The 21,566-nt window shown below is 34.2% G+C and overlaps 2 protein-coding genes across 2 annotated transcripts in view; one reads left to right on the top strand and one right to left on the bottom strand.

The window, feature by feature from the left end:
• Positions 1-19,530, top strand: part of LOC132720759 (ATP-dependent RNA helicase DHX15 homolog) — a 31,622-nt gene extending 12,092 nt beyond the window's left edge. The window contains exons 6-16 of the mRNA XM_060704969.1: positions 2,597-2,727; positions 2,909-3,099; positions 3,267-3,468; positions 4,108-4,284; positions 4,954-5,208; positions 6,201-6,459; positions 8,670-8,861; positions 11,907-12,029; positions 12,616-12,806; positions 15,863-16,032; positions 16,812-19,530. Of these exons, the coding sequence (XP_060560952.1) occupies positions 2,597-2,727; positions 2,909-3,099; positions 3,267-3,468; positions 4,108-4,284; positions 4,954-5,208; positions 6,201-6,459; positions 8,670-8,861; positions 11,907-12,029; positions 12,616-12,806; positions 15,863-16,032; positions 16,812-16,923 (2,003 nt within the window). The 3' untranslated portion in view covers positions 16,924-19,530. The remainder of the gene's footprint in view (positions 1-2,596; positions 2,728-2,908; positions 3,100-3,266; positions 3,469-4,107; positions 4,285-4,953; positions 5,209-6,200; positions 6,460-8,669; positions 8,862-11,906; positions 12,030-12,615; positions 12,807-15,862; positions 16,033-16,811) is intronic.
• Positions 1,310-1,723, bottom strand: LOC132720761 (uncharacterized; the record flags this gene model as incomplete). Its single annotated transcript, XM_060704973.1, has 2 exons — positions 1,586-1,723; positions 1,310-1,381 (listed from the first exon to the last, which is right to left on the bottom strand). Coding segments are annotated over exons 1-2 (210 nt in total), but the record flags the coding sequence as incomplete, so codon positions are not given.
• Positions 19,531-21,566: the final 2,036 nt, after the last annotated feature.

Below are 21,566 nucleotides of genomic sequence, written 5' to 3' on the forward strand. Positions count from 1 at the left end.
AAGTCCTTCGAGAAACATTCATCCTTCAATTAACGCTCCCCGTGGGGCTCGAACCGTCGACCTACCGATCCGAAGGCGGACGCCTTAACCACTAGGCCTGTTTTTTCTTTTTCAGCTTTGTTTGTTTCATTCAGTCAAATATATACGCACAGTGATAGAGTTAAATATAAAACCTAAAAATATAAACATTTGCGTTGGTTGGAACACTGATTTATTTTCATTGATACTAAATCCTAATTGTAAAATAAGATCTCTTGTACACTGAACATTGTGTAAACATTCTCGATCACTGGTACCTCGTAAATATGAGTCATCAATGTAATAATCAACAGTAAACCTTGTGCACGTAGCTAACCAAAACGGGTTTCATTAATTTAGTAAACAGTCTTGGAGCACATGCTAACCCATTTGGTAGACATGTGTATTTAAATAATTGGCCTTTACACATGAATCTTTAATGTTTTCGAAAATGTTTGTCAACGTTAACAGTATAATAAGCGTCTTTTAAGTCAATAGAATATGATAAACAAGAAACAAGGAAAGGCGGCGTTCAATGAACGCAGCCCCCACCAGACCAAGTAACAAGAGTCAGTGGCAAGGAGCTCAGGAGGACCCCAAACAAAAACAGGACAGGGCACAAGGCAGAGCACGGGAAGCCATGTAGCAACCGGGAGTATCATTCTGGTGGCTGATTGCAAACATTCCATTTTAAAATGTACATATTCAACAGACTGATTTAATTGCTTAAATTTTTATTCATTCTATAAGAACCACCCCTTTTTGGTCGCAGAAATACAGAAGAAATATATTTCCCTGGTTCATGTACGGCTTTCACGATCACACCAGTAAAGAGAAACTTTTGGATTTCAATATCAAGAATTTTTGGCTTCCGATTCATTTAAAACTGTAGGCCGATATGAGCTTTGAATAGGTTACTCGTGAAATTGAATGTTGCAACCTTGTACTATTTCTAAAATTTGTTTATCTGATGTAATAGTTTTCCACTTTTCTAGAAATTCTGGTAGTCGACCAGCCTTGAAAGTGACACAGTGTCCATTTACCTCACTTTCTTATAATGGCGATTTTTGACAAATGAACGGCTCGGCCCGTTGTTGTGTGCTTGAGTTGCTGAAGTTGCTGACTTGCCTGCCCTCCCATTGCTTTGATTATTCGAAACCCAAGTGGAAGGCATGATGTGTAAAAAGGTCTACGTCGCTTTACATCAATTGGTTGATATCTCTGGCCCGTACTGTGCCTGTTTTAATTCATTTTCTGCCCAACTTGTTTTTTTTTCTGAAATATTTTTCAGCTGGTCTGCGATGTTGTCGCCAAACAAATATTCAGTGACAGGATTATACTGAGAACAAAGGGATGCATAATCCTGATTAAATTATTTTCGCATTTGGTCGTTTCTTCTGGAGTTCATTTCATTACGTGCTGAAAAGGTAAATGCCAGATTCCGCTAATAGAGTTACAACTGCCTCTATATTCATCTGCTCTACGTTTTGTGGAATTTTACTAAGGGTTGGATAACCCTCAGCACGGAAACAGATGCTCTCAAAAAAATTTATTGTATTTTTTGGAATTTTGATCTTGTTTCTGCTGATAACACCCTCCATATTTCAGGATTGACTTTTGGGGTATTAAGAGATGTTGTATTCTCCGGTGTTTGGTGTTTCTCAATTAACCCGGCTTTTTTGCACTCGTCTAGGCTTGTTGCCATTAGTTTTTGGACAAAGTTCGACATTTCACCAGACATAGATAACCCTTTTACCTCTGATAGTGAAAGCGAGGCTGCACATTGTCCCAAAATGTAGCACTCGATCGTTGTTTTCTTCATCCTTTTGACCTTGACTCGGGTCACTTTCTGACCGCTCAGCAGAATACCGGTAACTTTCTGGGAAAATTTCACGATGCTTTTCATTTTCACTGGCATCATCCGCCATATTCCCAGAAATCTGGCAGTTTGCCTGTTTATTGATGCAAACAGAAACCAAGTTTTTCAGCATTTCAGTCTGTTGCCTTTGAAAAGTCATGATTGTTGACAATTCTATGTTTGCAGTGTCAGAATTATTCACTGTATATGTAGGGATTTATGGCCTACCACTAGTGCGGGCTCCTTGGCATCATCGCCACTAGCTATGGAAGTGGACTTTGACATAGAAAAAGACTTATCGCTTCCAGTCATAGTCAGGGAGAACTTACTGCCCCTCTATTTTTTCCAAATCCAGTATTTGCAGGATACCTTCCTGCGCCATGCTAATACTGTTACTATTTCACTCTCTTAAAATCTTAAAATTTTTCTCTTCACAATTCTATCTTAAGTTAATATCCCCTTTCATAATTTGCAAAGTTTTCATAAAATTTTGTAGTCTTAAATGTTTTAGAAACACAACGTCTTAAATCCAACTATTCCAAATATCAAATACTGGAACTAACTTGCAATAGACCTACTGGATACTACACGCATCTTTTTAACAAGTTTCATTAGATGAGGCAAAACAGTATTCTTCAAATACTTATTTAACACTTAAAATGCATGGAGCAACACATTCCATAATAAATCATTTTAATCGAGAATGATTTTGTATTTCAGAGTTATCACAGCTCCTTTCTAAAAGGAAGGCATTGCCGGTGTGGGGGTACAAAGAAAAGTTTGTACAGATGTTTAATAAACATCAGACACTAGTTCTTCTTGCAGAGACAGGGTCTGGTAAAACGACACAGGTAAATATTCACGAAATATCAAGGGCATAATGGTGTTGGTTATGCCTTGAAATACCTTTCCATTTGTTCAATTGAAATAATTATGAAACTTTCAACAAGTTTTTTAAACAGTAATTTGTTTCTTTGAAGGGACATTCGGAACTGAATAGATTGTTTAAAGTTTTGAAAATTTTCTTTTTAGATTCCACAATGGTGTCTAGATTGGCTACGATTACGATGTAACAAGAAGGGCGTAGCATGCACACAACCCCGCAGGGTGGCTGCAATGTCTGTTGCACAGCGTGTATCTGAGGAAATGGACGTTGGCCTCGGACAGGAAGTTGGTTACAGCATCAGATTTGAAGATTGCACATCATCTAAAACCATTCTCAAGTATATATATGTTTAATTTGAAAATAATTTTTGAAATTCAGTAATTTTCTTTTACATTTTAAAGGATATCTTAAAAAAAGCAACTACTGCAGCTGTTTCATAGAAATAGTTTATAAATTATTTTGTTATAAGATGTGAATAGATGTATAAAACTTTGTGTTGCACAGATACATGACTGACGGTATGTTGCTTAGGGAAGCTATGTCCGATCCATTTCTTGAGAACTATGGTGTTGTGATAATTGATGAGGCTCATGAACGTTCAATGGCTACAGATATTCTGATGGGCCTATTGAAGGAAGTGGCAAAACAGAGACACGATCTCAAAATTATTATTATGAGTGCTACATTGAATGCTGGTAAATTTCAGGTAATGCTTTTCAATGTAGGCATAGTTATTTTACCTCCATTCAAAAATGAAATGTAGTGTCTAAATGATCTTTGACAAGGAATGTATTGAACAGGATGGTGTGCTTCATTTTAACATTTAACAGCTTTTCTATGCCTCATGACTTTCATTATTATTCCTTTTCTATGCCACATGATTCTCATTATTATTTCTTTTCTATGCCACATGATTCTCATTATTAGCAGATTGGCCATCCATATCAATGGTTGCAATGCTATTAAAATGGTTGATTTTTCAGCTTGTATGTTAAAATGTTCCCCTTGAGCTTTGACCAAATCGGTTCTTTTCATTGGCACATATGTTGCCTCAGATAAAAAAGTAAAAATCTGATGCCAGTTTAAAAAAAAATAGTAGCCAGAGCATGATATCATATTAAAACAAATGAAGAACATAAGATTATTTCGCTATTGAACTGAATTATGCATTTGAGCTATTTAACGATTTATTTAATATTGATTTGGTAAAATTGGTTAGTGCAACAAAAGCTGGTACACACAGAATTGACATCAAATTAATTTAAGATTCAAACAATATTATATTACAGAGACTGACAAAGTCATTTATATTGATTAATTTTATTTTTAAATGTTTAACTTCCAGATTTATTTTGACAATGCACCGTTGATGAGTGTTCCTGGAAGAACCTATCCTGTGGAGATTTATTACACGCCAGAGCCTGAGAGAGATTATCTAGAGGCCGCCATTAGAACAGTGATACAGATACATATGTGTGAAGAAATTGAGGGAGATATTATTCTCTTTCTTACAGGACAAGAGGTAAGCTTAAAAATTCTGGTGGACCGCTGGGTGTAAACAATTTTTATTTGTGAAACTTGTTTTTTCAAAAAGACTTTCAACCAAACTTTCACAAACTGAATATAATGTTCATTAAGTGCGCTGTCATCAAATGCCCTATAATTATATACATTTGTAATTGGAAGTGATTTGATGATTTAAGCAGAATTATGGTCTTCTTTTTCCTTTTTGTTTTGCATTAATTAATATGTTAAATTTCAGGAAAACATGGTTTTTTTGATAAATTTATTTTCAAACCTTGTAACAACCTTTCAAGAAATTCATCAACAAGTGATAAGGTATTGTTAAAGAAATACTGAAGAGTGAGTACGTCATTCAAAAAGGCTCATTTTTTGTAAATAAAACTTATTCCTTAAGCAATCTTGAAGTTTATATGTGAAATATCACAATAATCATCTATAGTTTTTGAAAGTTGTGTTAAAAGAATAAAGACTAACATTTGATTTTCTGCAGGAGATTGATGAAGCTTGTAAGAAAATACAGCGTGAAGTAGACAATTTGGGACCAGATGTAGGATACATGAAATGTTTCCCCTTGTGCTCCACCTTACCGCCAAAGTTTATTTATGAAATATTACAATAATCCTATATAGTTTTATGAAAGTAAGGACGAACATTTTATTTTCTGCAGGAGATTGATGAAGCTTGTAAGAGAATACAGCGTGAAGTAGACACTTTGGGACCAGATGTAGGAAAAATCAAGTGTGTCCCCTTGTACTCCACGTTACCGCAACATCTCCAGCAAAGAATATTTGAACCTCCGCCTCCAAACAAGGCAAATGGAGCCATTGGTAGAAAAGTTGTTGTCTCCACAAACATTGCTGAGACCTCGTTGACCATTGATGGAGTAGTGTTTGTGATTGATTCGGGTTTTGCAAAAGAAAAGGTAAGGTTTTGCTATGGTGCATGTATACAATATTAACAGTTTTGTCCTTGAAATATTGATTTAAGTGAACATTTTCATTTTTTTCCACATCAGCTCAAGTGATGTGATCCAGTTATGTTGAATGTTTGAAAGCTATCCTTGGTTGCCAGTGTGACATTTTTATCACATTAGGAATTTAAGATTGCCAATATTAAAGATATACTTTAGTAGAAGTGATGTGATTTAAAGTTTGTATTGCTATGGACATATTTCTGACATTGATTGTTACTGCAACTTAGACTAGAATAGCGTTATTACAAATATATCAGGCAGGATTTTGTAGTGTCTACGCCTGTGCTGGTAAATCTCACAGCTTAAAAAATAGTAAGGCAATATTTTTATTTGATAGTAAGCTTTTATACAAAAAACGTTGAAAAAGTTTAGTAGGTTAGGTAAGTGAATATTTGATGTATTGTCGTAATGAAATAAATGTTAGCTTTTATGCAATCAATATATTGAATTTTAAGCCTTTGCTTTTTGATACCAGGGTTAATATTTAAATATAAAGGTTGAATGTAAGATAACAACATATTCAGTCATTTTAGACTCTTGAAGGCAAACTTTGTTACCAGTATGATTTGTTTCATTGAATAGAATTTCAGATTGCCAAAATTACAAATTGACTTTAGTAGAAGTGATGTTATTTTAGCGTTGCATTGCTATGGACATATTTACTGACATTTCTTTACTTTCGAAAGCCAAACTTTAAAAATTTTATGCGAAATTGTGCCCATAGGTCTGAAGCATGATGAACAGCTTAAACATTTTATCATCAGAGGCAATTTTTTGTTATATTATACCTCAGATGCGTTTCGGGTCATATACCTTCCTCAGTCTGACCAACCAGTCCGTAAACTTGCATATTGCCCTCAAGGCCATGATTTAATTGTCGAATATTGTGTCATATAAGATTCAAGAAATTTTATTCACAATAAATCCATATTTATTTTTAGGTGTACAACCCTAGAACTCATGTTGAGTCATTATTGGTGACTGCCATTAGTAAGGCAAGTGCGCAACAGAGGGCAGGTCGTGCCGGGAGAACAAGACCAGGAAGATGTTTTAGACTTTATACAGAAAAAGTGTTCAAGCAAAAGATGATTGAAAACACATATCCAGAAATATTGAGATCAAATCTCAGTTCTGCTGTATTACAGTTGAAGAAATTAGGATTTGACGATCTCGTGCATTTTGATTTCATGGATCCTCCAGGTTTACAATACTTCTTGTTGTCCCCCGCCTTTTCGAAGAAAAAAGGGGAATATAGAAATAGGCTCCGTTCGTCTGTCCATCCGTCTGTCCGTCCGTCTGTCCGTCCGTCTGTCCATCCGTCTGTCCGTCCGTCACACTTTCGTGTCCGGTCCATAACTTTGTCATGTATCAAAGGAATTTGAAATAACTTGGCACAAATGTTTGTTATTATAAGACGATGTGTCATGCGCAACAATCAGACTCCTACCTCCAAGGTCAAGGTCGCACTTGCTCATTCAAGGTCAACATTGTCTATTTGATGGTATATGTCGTGTCCGGTCCATAACTTTCTTATCTTTGAAGGGATTTTGTAAATACTTGCCACAATTGTTCACAATAATGAGACGATGTGTCATGCGCAACAACCGGTCACCTACCTCCAAGGTCAAGGTCACACTTGGAGGTCAAAGATTAACATAGTCTATTACAGGGTATATTTTGTGTCCGGTCCATAACTTTTTCATTTATCAAAGGAATCTGAAATAACTTGGCACAAATGTTTGTTATAATAAGACGATGTGTCATGCGCAACAATCAGACTCCTACCTTTAGGGTCAAGGTCGCACTTGCTCATTCAAGGTCAACATTGTCTATTTGATGGTATATGTCGTGTCCGGTCCATAACTTTCTTATCTTTGAAGGGATTTTGTAAATACTTGCCACAATTGTTCACAATAATGAGACGATGTGTCATGCGCAACAACCGGTCACCTACCTCCAAGGTCAAGGTCACACTTGGAGGTCAAAGATTAACATAGTCTATTACAGGGTATATTTTGTGTCCGGTCCATAACTTTTTCATTTATCAAAGGAATCTGAAATAACTTGGCACAAATGTTTGTTATAATAAGACGATGTGTCATGCGCAACAACCAGACCCCTACCTCCAGGGTCAAGGTCGCACTTGCTCATTCAAAGTCAACATTGTCTATTTGTTGGTATATGTTGTGTCCGGTCCATAACTTTTTTATCTTTGAAGGGATTTTGTAAATACTAGCCACAATTGTTCACAATAATGAGACGATGTGTCATGCGCAACAACCAGTCATCTACCTCCAAGGTCAAGGTCACACTTGGAGGTCAAAGGTTAACATAGTCTTTTACAGGGTATATTTTGTGTCCAGTCCATAACTTTTTCAAAGATCAAAGTATTTTGTAAATACTTGCCACAAATAGTCACTATAATAAGACAATGTGTCATGCGCAACACCTGCATCCCTTCCTTCAAGTTCAAGGTCACACGTAGAGGTCAAAAGTTAACATAGTCCGTTTTAGAGTATATTTTGTGTCTGATCTAGAAGTTCTTCAGGATTCTTAAATAACTAGGCACAAATAGTCACAATATAATAAGACAATATGTCAGGTACAACACTTGCACTCCTACCGGCAAGGTCTAGGTCACACTTAGAGGTCAAAGGTTAACACTGAGTCTGTTATATGGTTTATTTTGTGTCCCATCTATAACTTCTACATAGTTTAAGGAATTTTGAAAATACTTGGCACAAAAAGTAATATTAATAAGACGATATGTCATGCACAACACCTGCACCCCTTCCTCCAAGGTCAAGGTCACACTTAGAGGTCAAAGGTTAACATGATAGAATTTTAAATTCTGTGTTTCATTTTACTAGTATTTCTTTCATAAATTTATTGTTGCATTGACAGATCTAACATTGATCATAATTTTGGACTGAAAGTCCTAAAATCCATACTTCAATCTTTTGAAATACGATTAAATGTTGAACAATTTTATGCTTCATATAAAACTTCCCCGAGGCGGGGGACGTTGGTAACTCTGTTACAAATTCTTGTTATTTGATAGATACATTGAGATTTATGTGGTTTTAATACCTGGTGTTGCCTTAAGTCTGCAACACCTGATATTAGTCAAACTCATCTTTCCTGTCTCGACGCAATATGATTTAAACTGTGTTGGTTCCATTAAACCATAGAAATCCAACATAGAGATTTATGCAGTTTTATTATATATTATAAAGTATTATGCTTGTACATATATATGAAAGAATTGAGAAGAACAAAATGTTTTTCATGATATTGTCCAGATGGAAATCTGGGCCTTAAATAATTTATGGACAAAAATATGAGGTTTTACTATTTAACTGTAATATCACACAATTACCTTAGCTGTGCATGAGTGTTTATCTTTACAGTTCCGGAAACCTTAATGAGAGCTCTTGAGGATGTAAACTATTTGGCGGCTCTCGATGACGATGGTGACTTGACGGAATTGGGGTCTATGATGACTGAGTTCCCACTAGATCCACAGCAGGCTAAGATGGTTATAACTAGTACAGACTTTAACTGCTCGAACGAGATCCTCTCTATAGCGGCCATGTTATCAGGTATAATCTCATTTTATGAGTGTCCAGCTAGTATTTTTATCACAGTGATATTCTTGTACCGTTTTATCAACGTTCTACGATACGGCGTTAGTTATTTTTTGTCGCAGAACGTTGAGGACCGTTTTATGAAAGTTTGTCGTAGCCTACGACGTCAGAGAAAATGTAGCGACGTTTCTGTGACGTTAAACGTTTATTGCTGTTTATATGTACATGTTTACCTGCCCAGTACATATTTATTTTGGAAATAAGATTAATGAAAAAAGTCAGAGTAATGCACAATATTTCTATTGTTTTATTTGTTCCCTGCGGTCTGGAGACCGCAGGGTATTGGTACGCGTTTAACTTTTGAGGCATGGAGGAGCACGTGACCTGTTTCCGGTACATGGAGGAGCATGTGATCTGTAAACCGTATATGATTGGTTAATTGACCTTTTCGAAAACTCAGCTAAATACCGTTTGCCGGTACGTTACGGATTTACCTGTAGGGAATAAGTCCGAATTATACCTAATTGATAACAAAAAACTATTACGTGATATTTCTAATTTTTTTATAATTATTTTACCGTTGGAAAAACTTGAATGATGTGTTTGAAAATTATCAATGTTTCTTTAATATCTATCTCAAATTTTACAAACAATAAATTGTATAAACTGAAAATCTACAAAATTAATATATTCGTAGTGGCATCTGCCATAATAAATAGAAATATTTTCTGCGTAAACTTGTGTGTTTACTTTATTTAGTTTTTGCCTATTTAATCATTTTCGTAAAAAGAAATAATTGTTCTATGTTCGACCTTCACCGGTCTTGAACGGTCACCTGTTTCCAAAGACCTTCTTCTATATTGATCGAATATTGTCAACTATATTCCTGATACAAAAGTTTATTTATCCCCCCCCCCCCAATAATGTTGAAGATAGTTAAATGGAATATCTTTATATCATTAAAATGTTCACCGCAGGAAACCATTTTACTTGTTTTCATTTGAATGCCAAATCCTATTTAGGGACCTAGACATGCGCTCTAAGTTAGAAAGAAAACCTGCAAATTTTATACACCATGAAAATGTCTAGAATATCGTACATTTCCAGAAATAAGCTCTTAAGGTCATATTCTGTTTGTATTAGTAATGAGTGTCAACGTTTTTTTTTTTTGAAAATAGCATTAAATAGCCTGTACAAGCAAATTTCATTTAGAACTAAAATCTTTTTCTCGCATTTAGAAAATTCATTTTTACTGGATTTTATATCAATTTAGATATTTATTTGAGTGCTTGCAAAATTGAAACTACTTAAAAACGTTGATTTATGTATTTTTGTATTTTACGGCACTGAGATGTCATTTATTGATTTTAATCCGCATGAATTTTAGATATGAATTCTTAAAACATGTTATTTAAAATGAGTAAAGTCTTTACCAAAATAAGTGTAAAACATACTAAAAACAACAAGAACAACATAAAGAAAACAATAATAACTTCAAAAATGTTGAAATAAAGTTTTAATTACATCTTACTGCGTACATCTCACGAAATTTAAGAAACATTTATCGAAGATTTATGGTGGCTGATTTGTTTCATAAGTTTAATAAATAAAACTTCGCCCCGACGGGTCGAGGAAAGAGATTTAAGAAATAAAACGGTGGTAAAACTTCACCCTGCGCCTTGTTTTAGCTCTGCGCCCCGCCATTTAACATCTTATTTTCGACTTTGTGCTTGGCAGGGTCGCGGGACGAAAACACGCTTCGCTTCGCGCCCCACCATTATAACTTATTATTATAAATTCTCGACTTTTCGCTTGACGAATGGCCCAAGTTAGCCACCATAAACATTATTATATATTGTGTGCATCGACCGTAAAATCAGTATGCAATTGACAGATTAATAAAACCAGGCATTTCCCTATAAACAATTAATTAACAATTAACAACAAAAAAATCAAAACAACAACAACAACAAATCCCACAACATATTAAAGTGAGATATTTCGTGTAAATTACATATTGGAACAGAATAATAAAACAGCCTGTTGAGTATCAATTAAAAAAAAGAGAAACAACAGAGGATTTAGATAGTCTCTTGTTTTTCTCTTCGTGTGTGTACTACATGTTCTCGAAAACCATAATGCAGGGGTTTCTTAATAAGTTTTGATATACCAGGGGTAACTGTGCAATTACAGGTACTCTGCACCTTATTCGGCTGAATAACAGAAAATGTATTGCAAAAAACTGAATTTGGCAAAAATGTGTGTGTTCCTTATTCTCAAGTTTTAGTGGTATCGCCACACGATATATTTGAAAAGTCTGGTGTCGTTTAAATAACTTATATAATTATAAAACATGCAAAAATGACAGGCAGCCGTTAATATTAAGTACTATCAACATACAATTTGGCGTTTCTGAAAAATGCAACTATATTTTTTCCGAACGCGCAGAAATCCTTTCATAAAGGCCGATTTAGCCCAAGCTATGCTTTTTTCTATTTTTTTTTTAAAAAGCTTTTGAATTTTTTGTGTTCTGTTTTAATTTCCAAAAGTGACTGATCAGTCATAACCTGAACCATATTTTGCTTTTGCTAGTTTTTGGCAATTTAGTTCAGCGGTAGTGATTCAGTATTTCGAAAAACAAATACTACTTTGTTTACATAAATAGGTCGTACAACGTTGTCGCAGACGTACGACACCGACAATAAAATGTCGTAGACCACGACACGTTGATAAATATACTGGTCATGGTTTATTCTGATAAGACTGATACTAAAGATCGTTTAGTGTTGCTTCTTGAGTGAAATTTAAAGTTGATATTGAATTATTTTAGTTAAAAAATTGCAAAAGATAGTTAAGACAGTGGCTGGTAGGTTTTAAGTTATTTTCGAGAAACATTTTAGATGTAAAGTTAATCGATGATTTTTACAAGTGATTTAGGATAAGTTAGGTCACCACCAAGTTTACTGTCTGATAGTTAAGATCCTTTTAGTTATCATTTACATTTGAGATCTAATGGAGAGGGGAAAGGGTCCAATTGGGCCCCGACCCATCACTTCTTAGTTCCACAGTGCTTTGTGCGTCCTAAGGAGCTACGGAAGACAGCTGATGAATGCAAGATGAGATTTGCCCACATTGATGGTGATCATCTGACACTGCTTAATGTTTACCACGCCTTCAAACAGAGTAAGTACTTAATATTATAATTTTCAATATTTCCCTGTTCTACTTATTTGTGATGGAATAAACATAGGGTCATGAGAATACCAGTTGATAGCCTCAACGTTTAGAACAGCATAATGACATAATTTACATTACTTTTTATATGCCAAACTTAAGTCATACAGCACATGCCAGAACTATTTTAGAAAGATGTTAAACATGTATGGAGATGATAATTGCACGCAATTTAGTCGGTTCTTTGTGCTGTATGTCATAATTTACTTGACATTATTCTTGAATTTGAAAATACATTTGGGTAGCTGTTTCAAGTTTTGTGGTTCTATTTTGGTTCTGGCTGTGCCTGAAATATTGTATTCATTTGTGCAGTGAATTTCATGTGACTCACTGTTTCAAAAAGAACCATGTTGAATTTTTTGGTGTGTATGAAGATGTACCCAACTTCTTTTTGCGCTAGTAAAGTTGAAAAGGAGAAAATTTATGAAAAATATAACGACATTGTGACCTAAAGCTTAACTCCTCCCATACCTAGGACTCATCCACTATTTAACAATCACATGTTATCACTGCAATTTTGTATATCTATTTACAGACCAAGAAGATCCGCAGTGGTGTTATGCCAACTTTATAAACTTCCGGTCATTGAAAAGTGCGGACAATGTACGTCAACAATTGGTTAGGATCATGGACAGGCTCAAATTGAAGAGAAGCAGTACAGAGTTCACCAGTCGCGATTACTACCTGAATATACGTAAAGCTCTTGTGTCCGGTTATTTCATGCAGGTGAATATCTACTAAAGAATTTAATTATAAAGTCAGTTGATCAAAAGTGTAAATACTGTTTTCCACTGTCGGCTTAAGTAATGTTATTGGTTGTCGGGGATATTCATTAAATCCATCTTTCACTTGCTTAGGTACAAAGATAATAAAATTTTTGGTACAAAAATAATTCAGGGTAGATTTATGTAATATGTTTAAGACATGACATAGAGGCTCAAGTTTATAATTGCTTCTCTACGCCTCCATTAAGTCTTGATTGTATTGAGTAACCGAAGAAGCAAAAATCAAATTTGAATAACAATATACATGTTATCGGTCAACATGTTTTTTTATTCACAGTTGTTCATACAACTTTGTAATGAATTTCATTTAACTTTGTGATGAGTTTCATACAACTGTAATGAGTTTCATTTAACCAGAATGAGTTGCATACGATTTTTTAATGAGTTTATAACTGTTATGAAATTCATACTGCTGTTACATGTATGAGTTTCATGTTTCTGCAATGATCTTTCATAGGACTGTAATGAGTTTCGTATAACTGTAATGAGTTTCATATCGCTGGAATGAGTTTCATATATCCCGAATGAGTTGCATACGATTTTTTAAATAAATTCAAAACTGTAATGAATTTCACACGGCTGTATTGAGTTTCATTTAACTGTAATGAATTTCATTTGATTCACTGTTTCAAAGTTGCAAAGTAGAAATTCATGCTTTTTTATTTCCAGTATTAAATTTTACATGAGATAACATTTTTTAGAATGCTACTTAAAAGTATATCTTAACTTATTTAAAATCAACATTTTTTTTATAAATCTGTCAATTTGTTTACGTTTAGCATTATCGACAGCGCTACGCCTTCATTAAATCGATATTTTCTGGAGTTACCTAAACATTAAAGAATTACATTGTAAATCAAAACGTGATTTTGATAATTCATAGTTGTTTAGACAGTCTTTACGAGTCAAATAAAGGGGTTCACCAACACTTTTGAAAAGCTATGAAATGGAATAAATCACAAATCCTTAGTATTTAAATCTGTTTAATTCCGTCCTTTATGTTACTTTTCTTACTTTAAGATATCTTATTTGAATATATTACAGCTTACATCGATGTGTTCCTTCATCATCTTTTGAACAGGCCTTTAAATAATATGATATTAATAATGACGTCATTTGTCATACAAAAAATAAAGCCATTGCCTGAGACAGCACTATTAATGTTTAAACAGAGCGCTGAAGTTTATTACTTTATAGCCACAAGGAAGAGTTTACAAAAAGTACTTTTCCAAAAGTTTTCAGTACATTTTACCATTAATGTTTTATATGCAATATCTTTTATTTCCTCATTGTACTTTCCAGTCAGCAGTGGCAGGCTTTAGTAGGTCATGATAATGCTGAGGCCCTCAATGCTGTGTACTATTTCTTACGAAGTTAATATATTCTTGAGTTATCAAAGAAGCTAAGGCAGTATTAACTACATTATAGACCATTATGTCATTATTTTGATTCATAGTTAATTATACAGTTAATACAAATTATATATAGAAAACTCGACATATCGCTTTTACAAAATAATGAAATAAGTTACATCACATATCTCCTTAGTCTCTTATCTGTATTTAAATCTGCTTTATGTATAATCTATTTTCTTTTGATATTACTCTGAGATCATGTTTAATTGAAGTTCTTAACATGTTTGATTTAATTTAAATATGTCATATAGGGACTCCACTGATGTATTTTGACATGATGAGACAGGAAATAATTTTTCAAGATTAATTCTATATAGGTCTAGACCAATAACTTGAAAAATTCAGATCATTTGCTGACTGTGTTCTTCAAGAACAACCATTCGAATTGTGAAAAATGGCCCAAACTTGAATAGCGTTACATCATATTTCACTCAAATCGGCCTAGGAATAGCACAAAATACAATTTTAAATTTATTACTTAGTATATTTCTTATTTATCTTTTGCATATCTTACTGTTTTAAGTGTCTTTAAGTCTTAAGGTTTTTGGACGTCAGTGGGGTTCCTTAAAGAAAAAAAAAAGATATGATTTCTTTCTTGTATCAACTCGGATAGCTTCTCTACACCTTCATTTAGTCAATATTTTCTTGAGCTACAAAAGAAGCTTAAAGCAATCTTTAATGAATGTAATATTTCTCAAAATGTTTATTTTGATTTGTTGTTGCTCATACAGCTGTATTAACTTGTCATTTATATATGAAGAGCAATTGTAATGGTGCAAATTCGGATGTTATTTCCCCCCTCCATATTAAATGATTTTATTTGCGTTAACAAAACCAGACATTTAACCCGTCTTGTTGTGAATTACGGCTCTTATGAGTGAACTGCCAAGCTGTTTATGTGAAAAAGGTCAATAAAATTAGAAAAAATAATAGGTTTTAGATATAATGCAAATTGTTAAAAGTTTAAAGATTCAAGAAAATTGAATATGAAAGGCTTCTCTAAAGTAAAGTTAAGTAAAGTTATAATTCTAATAGTTGATAATGAAAACATGATACGTTAAAAATATTGTTTACTGTTTCTTTATGATTAATTTGATGAATTATATAACTGTTGAATGTTTATAATTTCTTGAAAAACAGTGCTTTTGTAATGTTGTGTAAAAATTAGTTTTCAAGGCCTTGAAGGGTTGTAATTTAAACAACATGATGTACAATGCTGTAAAGTAAACTTAATGGTAATCATACTTCACAGTTCAACTTATGTATAGATATGTATGTACATGTGTATATTCATGTTCAAGGTGAATTTTTGAATGTATAATGCAAAATATGAGGAACTGCATACTTTTATTACCAAAGTCGACTTTGTCTGCAATTTTCATGTAATTTTGTTATGATTAATGCTTCCGATGGATCACTTTGTTTCCAGATTATTGTAACTAATGATGTAAAATATATTTCTGTATATTTTGACAAACTAAAGAATTTTTTTATTGATAGCGAGTGCCTTAATCACAATGTGGAGGTATTTTGTACTTCTTTATATTCTGTGAAAATTAAATGTCTCAAACGTATTCTCCAGGTTGCACATTTGGAGAGGACTGGACACTATATGACAATAAAGGACAACCAGATTGTTCAGTTTCATCCATCGACATGTCTCGACCACACACCAGAGTGGGTTCTTTACAATGAGTTTGTGTTGACCGCAGAGAACTATATCAGAACAGTGACAGATGTTAAACCAGAATGGTAAGTTCAACTTCATCTATTTTAAAAGTAATTCATTTGTGATAGGTCTCTAAATTTAGTTGGTAACCTATTCATAATCTCCTTTAAGGAAGATGTAAAATCAGTGTGCGTATAACTTGAATAATTCAGTATCTAGATGTATCTACTTCACATATAAACTATGATCAACTTAAACATAGCTTATATTATCAACCTTCATATCTTATCAATTTGTATGAACAAAAAGCTTGTAATGTGAAGGAAGATAGTGGTTCCACCAGTAATATTTATGATGGACCTTCAGCAGTAAACAGCAGTAAAGCACACTATAAATTTCTGTACTACTTTAAAACCATTTAAAGTGACATTATTCCCATCCATGGGAGAGGTGTAAGTCAAAATAAGTTTCATTTTGTCATAATTCTCTTTAATTTTATAATTTACTTGACATGATCGATAAATAATAAATAACTCCCGTGACCTGAGGAAATTTCTATAAATGTCCATTGGAAATTACCTGTTACATACAGTTTATAAAAAGAGTTGGGCAGTCTTTATTATATTTTAGGCAGATTTATATTTTATTCTGAACATTTTGCAATATACCATCTGTTAGTCAATCACCTTTATAATAGTCAATCTTTTGAAATATACACTAAACAATGAAAAAATGAGCATAATGTCTCTTTAAAGGAAAACCAAATTGGATATTGAAAATACCTTTCATACAGGTAATGACCTTGTTTTTGATAATAACTGTAGCTCTTTTATCAATTTGTGTATCTACATGTTTATTACAGGATGGTACAAATTGCTCCCCAGTACTATAATATACCAAACCTCCGAAATTGCAAAGCCAAAAGACAAGTGGAAAGAATCATCGCAAAAGTACAAGCCATTGGATATGAATAGTGCTATATTGTCAAGTGTTACGTCGCTCATTATTTCATCAAATTTCATGCGTTATTTCATTAGTAATAACATTGTCGAAAAGGACTTGGTGTGAGACAGCTGTAACTGATATCACACCGTACAATCAAATGGGTAGACAACCGTTAAACGCGCCGACAGCCGTACTAGTATATGCCGCATCTCATCGGAAAGTGGTTATTTTTCAATCAAAATTCACGTCAAATAAAGCTTGCACAGCGCCAGAAATTTGTTGAGCAGGCCTATTTTGATGTTGACTATGAATCTACAGCATTGATTTTCTCGAACACAGTTGGGATATCTTAAAAATAGATAAATACTTACCGTCCGTCAATTATGTTTTAATACCGACATGTATATACTAGTACGGCTGTCGACGTGTTGAATGGTTGTCTACCCATTTGATTGTATAGTATGGTTATAAGTGATATGATTGTGGTGTATCATGCCCTTGATTTAGAAGTCCTTGTTTTGGACCCTCAATTAAGATGAATTACAAGTAGGTTTGTATTGTAAAGGTATTTATAAATAATGACTTTTAGAACAACAGGAGGCGGTTTTAGATCATACTTGTGTTGGTCATATTTATTTGTATCCATTACTGATTGATCTGAAGTTAATGCTAATAAGAAGGTTCCATCAACTCTTAATTTCTGTTTATTTTAAAATAATACGTCAGAAAAAAGAAAAAAAAAGAAAAGATTTTTAATGCTAAGATTTTCTATAAATAGAAAAGGGCGGAGCAAATTTATAATGATAACTGATTTCTGCAATATGTCTGACCATGACCGTTTACAAATTAACTCTTGACAACATAAACTTTTTTTAACAATAAAATCTTAGTTTTGGGGAATGGTATATTTATTTAATGTTGCTTTAATAGGTTCAAACTGTTCATAATAAAGTTACCGAACTTAAAATGATAAAACCCATAGAATAATACAGTTCAAATTGAATTTAAAGCCACCGCCTACCTCGGTCGTGATGTTTACGGAAACATGAACTATTGGCTGTGTATATATCCACCGCTACAAACTAAGGGAGTTTTCTTAGGAGATTAAATACATTAATCTATATGCTTAGTTGTACAACAATTCCCTCTAAACCAAATATACTAATTCTTACATGCCAAAGTAATTGTAACAAACAATTGTTGGTTGCTTGTTGTTAAACTTTAAATATGCTGTGAAGGTCCTACTTGGCAGACGGGTTTAATTTTTTTCTCAAGAAAGTGTGTGTGTGTGTATGTGCGAGTGTGTGCGTGCATGTGCGCTCGCGTATGTGCGTGTGCGTGTGTGTGTGTGTGTGTTGGTGTGTGTGTGTGTGTGTGTGTGGTAAACCATATTCATTGATGTTCAAAACATCAATTTAATATTGGCTTATTTATGTACAGTTTTATGTTTGTGCTAAAAATGTTAAATACACTGATGATTTTGAATCCATGTAGTCAATACTGACTGTATTGAAAAGTTAAGTATGTAGGGAGAAAGTGACCATACAAACATGTGTTAAATTATTTAACATTTCTCTACATTTGGGAAATCACCAGTAATGAACAGTACAAAAGGACTATCTGAAAGCGCTTGAAAACTTTACAGTGCATTGTAAGGTTTACCAGTAACCGGCATCATGGTAGGATCGGCAAATTATGTTCTAAGGTGGCTGATTTGGAACGCTTTTGTGCGTCGCGTTGGCGCTAGCGAAAACACGCCAAAACGCCAAACGCTGCGTTGTAAGAGCAGTAGTCCAGTGGTAGGACGCGTGCTTAGAGATCGAAAGGTCTCGGGTTCGAACCCCACCAGGGGCACTGCTAATTTCCTTGAGCAAGAAATTTACCTGCGATTGCTTCACTTCACCCAGGTGTAAATGGGTACCTGCGAGGGTGGTATACTTCCGTTGCGCCAAAGTGTCGGCTGCTCTAAGCGGAGTGAAAAGACTCCCCAGGGAGATTGATAGATAGATACCAGCAGCCCGATGACCAGGGGTAATAGCTGTAAAGTCGGTGAACGTGCGTAAGCATGGAACTTAGATTATAAAATGCATTTACTTACTTACTTTACTTTGTCGCTCTATCGTCCTGTCTCCAAACGCGTATTATCGTGCGGCGTGTTGTCGCGATGTCACATTGTCGCTCGGTTCAATTTGAAGGATTGGCTTATAAGCCAAGCGACAGAGCGACATCTCGACAACGCGCCGCACGACAACGCGCCGTTTGGTGTACCGCGCTAGCGACAGGACGACAAGACGAAAGTCCGACAACACCGTGTTGTCGCTAGCGCCAACTAGACGCACAAAAGCGTACCAAATCAGCCACCATAATGTACAGTATTATTTTTATAGATACATCATTTACAACAATCATTCATTTATTGTTCAATGTGCTGTTATTATTATTGTAATGTTGTTGGAATATACTGTGACTCTATTGAGAGGCTGTCTTTATTTATATGCATGATCATTGCCGACTCACTGAGGCAACACTATTGTAAACTATGGTTTTTTAATTAAAATAATGAAAGAAGTACACTGTTGTTGATGTGTGAGTCTTTTATATTTCTGTACATTTTACACCTTTTACATTCAATTAAAAGTTTTTATGTTGATTATTTGGCAGTGGTGAGGGTGGCCGACTTCGAATAATTTCTCGTCGATTTCGAATCATTAATAACGGGTTTGGGTTGGAATCCTGACAAGGTTGTCATGTGAGAAAACTTATAATCTAACTAGCTTTTATTTAAGGTTCTACTAAAAATGGTGCATGGATGGGTGTTCTTGAAAAGCAATTAAGTTAAAAGTTTGACTCGTACAAAATCGATATTCAATTTAGTTCCGAGTATATTTCTTTATTATCCTTTGCAGACTTTTCCATTTTTGTTCTGCTTCACCAGATCTATGAAAGAATTTCAAATTTTATGTCTTAAGGCCTTTGGAGCTCCTTTTAAATACTTTAAGATTTTTGGCCGCCAAAAAATTAAAAAGGAAAAGTAGCAAAAGAGGGCAAAGTTTTTGTATGCAAAAGGTTCATGGTTAGAGAGATATTTCACATGAAATCTATCAATGCAGTTAACTTTCATAGTTTGGGTTTGATTCGAGATAAAAAATGACATGAAAAGAAGTTCTTTTACTTCTTTAGACTTTGAATTTAAAAATGAACCGTTAAAAAACTGCTTAGAAACTACATGTACATTAGAGTTTAAATATTTGGCTTGTAGCATTATCCAGTTGACTTCTGCAAACAATATTAATATATAGGTTATGCTGTTGCATTGTCCAGGGGACTTCTGCTTACAATATATAAGTTATGCCCCTTGGGTAAAAATGACCCGGTCCTAGTGGTCACTAAGATTAAACAGACTTATATAGTAATATTTCTTAAAGAGCTTAGATATATTGCACGAAGCATGACCTTGCGGTCATCTTAAAAAGTTAGATGCATCAAGCCCCTGCAATTTAAAATAGTCCCGTCCTTGGGTCACTTAACTAAGTTATAAAGACTTATATTGGAAAGTACATTTAAGTTTTCTTCTCCAAAACCATAATGTCTACTGTTAAGATTTTAGGCATGTAGCATTGCCTAATGTAACCTAAAAATGTCTAAAAAAAACTTCGTAATAGAAACTTCAATGATCGGAGCTTAAAAATTTGGCTTGTATCATCACCTTGTAGTCCTTATCAAAAGTTTCATAATACCTGTCTCTGGGGTCAATTTTGGTCCGCCTCTTGGGTCACTTCGTTTAAAAAGACTTATATATGAGATAACAATTTTTGTTATCATGTCTTTTGTAGGAATGTACCGGTACATTGTATACTTGAACATATTTCACAAGAGATCTCGGTTTCTTTCTTATACGGGACTAACCCTGTTTTGCTGATCGAAGTTGTGGCTCCTGAAAGCGCAAAGTATTCTTTCTGGTTTACACTCACTACAGTGTTGGAGCAGTACTTACACGCTTGCAGAAATCATGATCACAAAGTAGAAAAAATATCGCTATAGTTAGATTTTTGGCATGTAATATGCCTAGAGGACCTAAAAATGTCTGGAAGAACTTCGTCATAGACACTACATCATAGAAACTACGATGATCGGAGCTTAAAAATTTGGCTTGTATCATCACCTTATTGTCCTTAACAAAAGTTTTATATAACCTGCCTTTGAGGTCAATATTGGCAAGCCCCTTGGGTCACTTCGTTTATAAAGACTTATATAGGAAATAACAAATTTTGTTATCATGTCTTCTGTAGGAAAGTGCATTGTATATTTGAACACATTTGCACTGACCTTATATTACTTATTCGCAACAGATATCGGTTCCTGTCTTATAGTGGTCTTTATTTATTGGATATAAATCGGTGTGAAGGGATGAAATAGACGTTTAAAAGTTCATTCTGATGAGTTTAGCACACTTAATAATTTAAGCGCCTTGTTTTGTATATACCGGATACGGTACTTAGTGTTGGGCTTCAACACTTTTATTTAGTCGTAATCTTAGTCTAAAATCTATTTAATTGAGGGGCTGTTTTCAAAGTTTCCCTAAATTTTCTCAAACGTATACTGCATGGTTGATCTTGTAAAATACCAAACACTTTTACCGTAATGCATTATAATGGTCGTACCTTAAGTTTTC

Source organism: Ruditapes philippinarum, unplaced genomic scaffold, assembly GCF_026571515.1.
Source record: "Ruditapes philippinarum isolate M1 unplaced genomic scaffold, ASM2657151v2 ctg446_1_1_1_1, whole genome shotgun sequence".
NCBI classification, from domain to species: domain Eukaryota; kingdom Metazoa; phylum Mollusca; class Bivalvia; order Venerida; family Veneridae; genus Ruditapes; species Ruditapes philippinarum.